This window comes from Capra hircus, chromosome 15 (assembly GCF_001704415.2).
Source record: "Capra hircus breed San Clemente chromosome 15, ASM170441v1, whole genome shotgun sequence".
Lineage (NCBI taxonomy): Eukaryota > Metazoa > Chordata > Mammalia > Artiodactyla > Bovidae > Capra > Capra hircus.
Window position 1 is genome coordinate 33,316,835 of NC_030822.1, and position 9,305 is coordinate 33,326,139.

The 9,305-nt window shown below is 39.6% G+C and overlaps 1 protein-coding gene across 1 annotated transcript; it reads left to right on the top strand.

Moving 5' to 3' along the window:
- On the top strand, positions 3,189-4,130 carry LOC102178923 (olfactory receptor 51G2-like). Its single transcript, XM_005689822.2, has one exon. The coding sequence runs from the start codon at positions 3,189-3,191 to the stop codon at positions 4,128-4,130; it is 942 nt and encodes a 313-aa protein (XP_005689879.2).

Consider the following 9,305-nt stretch of genomic DNA (forward strand, 5'->3'; position numbering starts at 1 on the left):
AACCCCTATTACAGGGTTCCCTTGGGTTTTTTTTTAACTCTCAGACTTGTTCACTCTGAGTCCCTAGCACTCCATCAGTAACAGCTCAGGTTTCCTACCCCACCAGCTGTTCTCAGTTGCTGCTGAGCCTGGACTCCCAGATTGGGAATTTGGCATGATCATCTCATTTTCCAGAGCAGGAGACAGTCTTCCAATGGCAATGACATCATTTATCTTCCCTGGAGTTCACATTAAGGAAATAAAAAGTTAGTCCTGAGGGAATGGACTAGTCAAAGAGAAACATGCCCTTTAGAGTATTTAAAGCACCAAAGTGTAGTGCTGATCAAGCACCTAGCTGGGCAGAGCCAAGAACCTTGAACACAAAAATATGCTATCTTGGTTCTGGAGTTGCAAATACCCTGCTCAGGACACCTATGCTTCCCTGAAAAACTATCTGCATCAAGATCCACTGTGTTTTCATTATTCTCTTATGCCCGTATTCAGTGGCTTTCTCTACCTATAAGAAATTCCCGTGCTTCGCAGACTGGAGATCCAGCCAACCTGTCCACACCTGAAAGAAGTCTTCAAAGGTGAAAAAATGGGTAATGAATTAATATCTAATATATTTGAAGAATTTAGGAAGTAGAAAGAGAAGTCAAGTGATAAGATGACCATAGCTTGTGTGAAATCACTGTTTTGGGATAGGTCAGAGGTGCAGATTGCCATGTCCCTGAAAGGGACAATTGTCCCAAGTAGTTGTCCTCAGAGGCTTCTCAGAAGAGCTCTGGGATGGTATTATTAATTCATGTCCAGGCATAGATAGAACATATGATAGGGACCCATGTACTAAAATCTCTGGTCTCTGAAAATACTGCTATCTGATATTAACTAAAAACGATGATGTTAAAAATGACAACAATAATAATTTAAGTATCCCCTCTATCTCACTCTCAAGTAAATCATGCACTGCTGCTGCTGCTAAGTCGCTTCAGTCGTGTCCAACTCTGTGCGACCCCATAGACGGCAACCTACCAGGCTCCCCCATCCCTGGGATTCTCCAGGCAAGAACACTGGAGTGGGTTGCCATTTCCTTCTCCAATGCATGAAAATGAAAAGTGAAAGTGAAGTCGCTCAGTCGTGTCCGACTCTTTGCGACTGCATGGACTGCAGCCTACCAGGCTCCTCCGTCCATGGGATTTTCCAGGCAAGAGTACTGGAGTGGGTGCCATCGCCTTCTCTGAAATCATGTGCACTTAGCAATATTATTGGGTTGGCCAAAAAGATCATTTAGGTTTTTCCATAAGCTCTTAAAATACAAGCCAAAAAGAGAATTAAGCAAAATGATTCTGAAGAAAAGCCCTGAGGAGTAATACTTGTAAGTGATAACTTGGGCACTCCAGGTTACACCTGATTTTGGTTACTAGTGCACAGGGCTGATATGCTTAAGACTGTGGCTACTTTAGCATTTCCATTACCATTTTGCTTCACTTAAGTCCCAAATGTCTCCTAGGTCTTGGAAACTGTGCCAAAATTTCAGATATATGTTCTTAAATCTCTTAAATATTATATAAAGTTATACAATTCCCAATTTTATGCTCAAAAATTTTCTTCATCTTCCAAAGTGACAGAACCAGTGAATGACAATTATCTTCAGACTTTCTGTGACTCTGGAGAAGCAGCCACTGGGAGCTGACTGCTTACGTCTGTACCAGAATTAGGAATATCCTAAGTCAGAGACTTTTGTACAAAGTAGGAGAAAGGGATCTTAGAGGGAAGACCTGGAATATGTAGGCAGGATGGAATTTCTGAAGGTATTCAAAGATTTGAGGAAGGGTATCAAGGACAAAGAAAATAATTGTGTGTAAGACTCAAAGGAATGACAATTATCGTTCAGTGATGATACAAGAGATCAGGAGAAATCTGTGATATAAAAAGCTAGGAAATAAAGGGAGATGTGAAAGACCAGTATTACCTAATATTCTATGAGTAGCATAGTGTATAAACCACATGACAAGACTATATAAAGCAATTATTCTAATTGAATCTGTTCCTGCAAAGGAAGGAAAACGATATCAGAGAGAAAATTTCCTTTGATCCCTATAGAGAAATAAGAAATTATTTACTTTTTTTTTAAGTGTGTCAGAGGAAACTATAAAGTATAATTGAATTAGTGCAACAGGGTAGATTGGGGATCATATGACAGCAATATAGAACAAATATGGTTGAATTTTTCCCTTTTTGTTAAAATGTCTTTCTTATGTCTTTTAAGATTATGTTCAAGATCTTTATACTTATGCATAAATTCCTCCTGAAATTTTGGTCCATATATGCAGTCTTAATTTCAGTAACCGTCTGAAAAGCCTACCTACCCTATGCTTGTGTGCTAAGTTGCTTCAGTCCTGTCCAACTCTTTGTGACTCTATGGACTGTAGTCTTCCAGACTCCTCTATCCATGGATTCTACAGGTAACAATACTGGAATGGGTTTGCATGCCCTCCTCCAGAGGATCTTCCCAGACCAGGGATTGAATCTGCCTGTCCTGAGGCTCCTGCATTGCAGGCAGATTCTTTACTGCTGAGCCACGGGGCACTTCTGTCCCTAACCTATAGCTTTATTCAATTATATTCACTTACACTAATACCTCTCTGCATTTACATGTGTGTTGATCAGCATAGACCACCCAACACAGTCCTTTGTTTCCATCTAACTCATGTTTGTCATTTGAGACTTAATTCAATAATTACTTTTAGGAAATCTTCTCTGACCTCTCTGCATTGTCAGTTTTCTCTTTCTGTATTTTAAAGGACCTTGCATTAAACTAACACTTTATTTCAATTTTAACTCTCTCTATCCACTAGATTGTAAATATCTGAAGGCATTTCTCATAATAGATTGGCCGAAAGGTTCGTTTGGGTTATTCTGCAAGATGTTAGGGAAAAATCTGAATGAACAGTTTCTCCAGACCAACATATTTCTCTATATTTTAGCTTACCCAGATTTCCTTTAATAAAATATGTTCTCAATAAATGCACAATAAAGAAAATTAAATAAGTTGTAAAATAAGAAATACAGGTGGTAATTATACATAATGAGCATGGGAGTGACTGAAAGAGCAGAATACATCAGAGTGTTGTTTCTTTGTGCATTTCACCCTAACTGTTCTGTGTTTTTGTCTCCCCACCTAGACTGAAGGTGCCTCCATCAGCACAATGTCTGTCTTTAATGACTCTGTCCTATACCCCTGCTTCCTCCTGACAGGCTTCTCAGGCCTTGAAAGCAGATATGGCTTAATTTCCCTCCCTATTTTCTTGGTTTATGCCACCTCAGTTGCAGGGAACATTACCATTCTGTTTATCATCAGAACTGAGCCTTCCCTCCACCAACCAATGTATTACTTCCTGTCAATGCTGGCATTTACTGATCTGGGCCTATCCACTACAACCTTGCCTACCATGTTCAGCGTTTTCTGGTTCCATGCCCGGGAGATCTCTTTCAATGGCTGCCTGGTCCAGATGTACTTCATTCATGTTTTCTCAATTATTGAGTCAGCGGTGCTTTTGGCTATGGCCTTTGACCGCCTAGTAGCAATCCGAGCACCCCTGCGTTATGCAGCCATTTTAACCAATGATGTAATCATTGGGATTGCCTTGGCAATCACCGGAAGGGCCTTGGCTCTGGTCTTTCCAGCTTCTTTCCTCTTAAAAAGGCTTCAATATCGTCCTGTCAATATTCTCTCCTACCCTTTCTGCCTGCACCAAGACCTCATCAAGACAACTGTATCCAGCCGTCGGGTCAGCAGCATCTATGGCCTCATGGTGGTCATCTGCTCCATGGGACTTGATTCAGTCCTCCTCCTCCTTTCCTATATCCTCATCCTTGGCACAGTTTTGAGTATAGCCTCCAGGACAGAAAGAGTGAAAGCACTTAATACCTGCATCTCTCATATCTGTGCTGTACTCACTTTCTATACACCAATGATTGGACTATCTATGATCCATCGCTATGGGCAGAATGCATCCCCATTTGTCCATGTGTTCATGGCCAATGTCTATTTGCTGGTGCCACCCCTCATGAACCCCATTGTCTATAGTGTCAAGACCAAGCAGATTCGTGACAGAATCCTCAAGAAATTCAACCAACAGAAAGTTTGAAAGAAACTCTAAAACATACTTTTCTCTTCCCCCTCTTTATGTTGATTTCATATTAATGTAGATTTTTTTATTTTAAATATTAAAACTGATGTTTTGTTTTTAAGATAATAGTACTATTATGTGAGTACATGCTCAAATGTGTCTGACTCTGCCATCCCATGGACTGTAGCTCTCCAGGCTCTTCTGTCAATGATATTATCCAGGAAAGAATACCAGAGTAGATTGCCATTTACTGGGTTTCCCTGATAGCTCAGTTGGTAAAGAATCAGCCTGAAATGCAGGGGATCTCAGTTCGATTCCTAAGTCATGAAGATCTGCTAGAGAAGGGATAGGCTACTCACTCCACGGGATAGGCTATGCGCTCCAGTATTCTTGGACTTCCCTTGTGGTCAGCTGGTAAAGAATCTGCCTGCAATGTGGGAGACCTGGGTTCAATCCCTGGGTTGGGAAGATCCCCTGGAGAAGGGAAAAGTTACCCACTCTAGTATTCTGGCCTGGAGAATTCCATGAACTTTGTAGTCCACAGGGTTGCAAAGAGTCAGACCCAACTGAGCAACTTTCACCTTCACTTGTCATTTCCTACTCAAAGGTATTTCCTTGACCCAGGGATCAAACCCACATCTCCTGCGTCTCTTTCATTGCCAGGTGGATTTTTTACCACTGCGTCACCTGGGAAGTCCAACAGTATTATAGTAGTATGATGATACAATAATAGTAACCTGTATTTTTTCACTATACAGAATAAAAGCATGATTTTGATTTATATTCATACTGATATACTAGAGAATATGCTCACTAAATCCAGGTTAGACTATTCTTAATAGAACTATGATTTTAATAATTAGCACTAAATGTTTATGAGACTAAAAGGGTCATCAAGACAATATTCTAGTGAAGCTATTAGTTATAACTTGTAAAGTCCTTACTTTATGAAAAGGATTTGGATTTCAAGATTACTTCAAGTCTAATATAGGGGCTTCCCTCATAGCTCAGTTGGGAAAGAATACACCTGCTATGCAGGAGACCCTGGTTCGATTCCTGGGTCAGGAAGATCTGTTGGAGAAGGGAAGGCTACCCACTCTAGTATTCTTGGACTTCCCTTGTGGCTCAGCTGGTGAAGAATCTCCCTGCATTGTGGGAGACCAGGGTTCGATCTCTGGGTTGGGAAGATCCTCTGGAGAAGGGAAAGGCTACCCGCTCTAGTACTCTGGCCTGGAGAATTCCATGGACTAAGTCCATGGGGTCGCAAAGAGTCAGACATGACTGAGCGACTTTCACTTCAAGTATAATATAGACTCTGTAGTCTACATCAACAATATTTCCCACAAAATTGATATAAAAATATTTTAATATAATGTGTATTCTATATTAATGTAAAATATTAAATATATTAATATTAATATATTATATTATAAAGTCTTTGTTCAAGAGAGAAAAAAATTTCCATCAGGTAAGACTTCTATTAAAAGAAAATTATAACAATGAATATCAGTACACTTTCATAAACATAAAAGAAAGAAAACTTGGGCTAAAATAATTGAACTGATTTGGTTAGCTCTCAAATAATCCAGAAACCATAGGTTCTGTGTGTAGGAACTAGGAAGGCCTTTCTTCACTGAATGATATAGATACTTCTAAGACCCAGATTTTCATCTGTTTTCTGCTTGATTTTGACCTATTAGTTATTGAAAAAAACATGTTAAATTCTCCAAATATCATAGTGGATTTCTCTATTTCTCCTTGTCATTCTATCAGTTTTACCTCAGAATTTAGAGGTTTGTTGTCTGGTGCATAGATATAAAGATTTATCTTTGAAATTATTTTATCAAAATATAATATCCCTGATATTTATCCCTGATACTTGTTCTCATTTTCTGAAATTAATATAGCTTATCCCATTTTCTTTGGATTAGTGATAGCATTGCATATCTTTCTCCACTTCTTTGCTTTAAAAAATGTATGTCTTTAGTATGGAGGTTCTTTAAAAAACTAAAAATAGAGTTACCAGATGATCCAGCAATCTCAATCCTGGGCATATATCTGGAAAAGATGGAAACTCTAATTCAAGAAGATTCATGCATCTCAATGTTCATAGCAGCACTATTCACGATAGCCATGACATAGAAGCAACTTAAATGTCCATAGACAGAAGAATGGATAAAGAAGATGTGTGAGATGTATATTCCATTTTATATATACACATACAATAGAATATATACTAAGCCATAAAAAAGAATGAAATCATGCCATGTGTAGCAACATGGATGGACCTAGAGACTGTGATTATCATACTAAGTGAAGTAAATCAGACAGAAAGAGACAAGCATCATATGATGTCCCTTGTATATGGAATCTGGAAAAAAAATGATACAAAGGAACTTATTTACAAAACAGAAATAGACTCATAGATATAGAAAACAAACTTAGGGTTACCAAAGGGGAAAGTAAGGTGGAGGGATAAATTAGGAATCTGGGATTAACAGATAAATGCTACTATATATAAAACAGATAACCAATAAGGATCTGTTGTTTCAGTCGTGTTCAACTCTATGCGACTTGGTGGACTGTAACCTGTCAGGCTCCTCTATCCGCAGGATTCTCCAGGCAAGAATACTGGAGTGGATTTCTGTGCCCTCCTTCAGGGGATCTTCCCAACTCAGGGATTGAACCCATGTCTCTTATATCTTCTGCATTGGCAAGCAGGGTCTTTACCATTAGTGCTACCTGAGCACAAGATCTATTTTTAATAATTTAAAATAACCTACAAAGAAAATTGATCTGAAAAAGACTCTGTCTCAAGGAACCACTAATCTAATTTCTGGTCTAACAGATGTCCCTATTTTGGACTTTCCTATGAATGTAATTTGCCAACAAAAGTCCATCTAGTGAAGGCTGTGGTTTTTCCAGTAGTCATGTATGGATGTTAGAGTTGAAAGAAAGCTGAGTGCTAAAGAGCTGATGCTTTTGAACTGTGGTATTGAAGACTCTTGACAGTCCCATGGACTGCAAGGAAATCCAACCAGTCCACCCTAAAGGAAATCAGTCCTGAATGTCATTGGAAGGACTGATGTTGAAGCTGAAACTCCAATACTTTGGCCACCTGATTCGAAGAGCTGACTCATTTGAAAAGACCCAAGTGCTGGGATAGATTGAAGGCAGGAGGAGAAGGGGATGACAGAGGATGAGATGGTTGGATGGCGTCACCAACTCGATGGACATTAGTTTGAGTAGGCTCCAAGAGTTGGTGATGGACAGGGAGGCCTGGTGTGCTGCAGTCCATGGGTTTGCAGAGTCAGACACAACTGAGTGACTGAACTGAACTGAACTGATGAATGTAATAATACATAATGTATTTTGTGGCTAACATTTTATTTAGCATACTGATGCATAATGATTCAGTACTTCAGTCCTTTTTATTGCTGAATGATTTTTCATTTTATGATATTATGTAAATAGATTAAAGATAGAACCTGTTTATTGACTTGTATGTTGTTTACTTCTTTATAGCAAGTAGGACTTTAATCTCAAGCTCACTGGCACCAAATTGAAATTCTTTACATGCAGTCCCTGTCAATATATCCCACATAAACATAATTGTAACCACACAGAGACTGCCTAATTGGTATACTCACAAAGCTGACCCAACTTCTATTAGCTATAGATAAGACAAATCCAGAAGCTATAAAAAATTCCAAATCACTGTTGCCCTTGAGGGCTCTCTGACCTAGTGTCTACCTTCCATGAGAGTGAAAGATATTATCAAGAAACATAGTAGTGGAGCTTAGTCGCTCAGTTGTGTCTGACCTTTTGTGACCCCATGGACTCTAGCCCTCCAGGCTCCTCTGTCCATGGAGTTCTTCAGGCAGGAATATTGGAGTGGGTTGCCATTCCCTTCTCCAGGGGGTCTTCCTGACCCAGGGATCAAATCCAAGTCTCCTGTATTGGCAGGCAGATTCTTTACCATCTGACCCACCAGGGAAGTCCCAAGAAACATACGTCCTGCCTAATTGCCCATTTGTCTCAAGAGTTTCCTTGTTCTTTTCCCCTTGGAGTGGTGGCACTGACCACTACCCCTGGGAAGTCCCGCGGTGTGGGGCTTCTCTTACTATAGCTGTCCCAGTGCTGCCCAAGAGAGATGTTATGGGGAGGGAGGTGGGGGGGGGTTCATGTTTGGGAATGCATGTAAGAATTAAAGATTTTAAAATTAAAAAAATAAAAAAATAAAAAAATAAAATAAAATTAAATTAAAAATAAATAAATAAATAGCTAAAGTTATGCTGCTGCCACTTTATGGTTAAGCCTTTTCCTGATCCCCAAATCCTCAAACTCAGCACAATGTCTATCATACATTTTGTTTATCATTCAGATTGCCGATAACCATTTGATTTAATTCCACATTCTGCGAAGAACTATAATGCGAAGAACTGACTCATTGGAAAGGATCCTGATACTGGGAAGGATTGAGGGCAGAAGGAAAAGGGGACGACACAGAATGGCTTTGTTGGATGGCATCACCGACTCGATGGACAAGAGTTTGAGTGGGCTCCGGGGATTGGTGATAAACAGGGAGGCCTGGAGTGCTGCTGTCCATGGGGTCACAGGGAGTCGGATACAACTGAGCGACTGAACAGAACTGATTATAATGCTGATATGTATATTCTTGTATATATTTTTGTGTGGACACATTTTCATTTCTTTTAGATATTTATTATAGAGTGGAATTCTTGGATTATACAGGAACTCTAAGCTTAACCACTTAAAGAATTTTGCCAGACTTTTCCAAAGTAGCTTCAAATTTTACATTCTCACAGTAGTGTATGAGGATTCTAGTTTCTCCACCTTCTCAGCAACACTTGTTTCATTTTTAAATTCTGTTTTAATGAATATGTAATGATATTTCATTGTGGCTCTGATTATCATTTCACTAATGACAAGCATTTGTTCATATTCATATTGACTATTTGTGTATTCTCCTTGCTGATGCTGCTGCTGCTGCTGCTAAGTGGCTTCAGTCGTGTCCGACTCTGTGCAACCCCATAGATGGCAGCCCACTAGGCTCACCCTTCCCTGGGATTCTCCAGGCAAGAACACAGGAGTGGGTTGCCACTTCCTTCTCCAATGCATGGAAGTGAAGTCACTCAGTTGTGTCTGACTCTTAGCGACCCCGTGGACTGT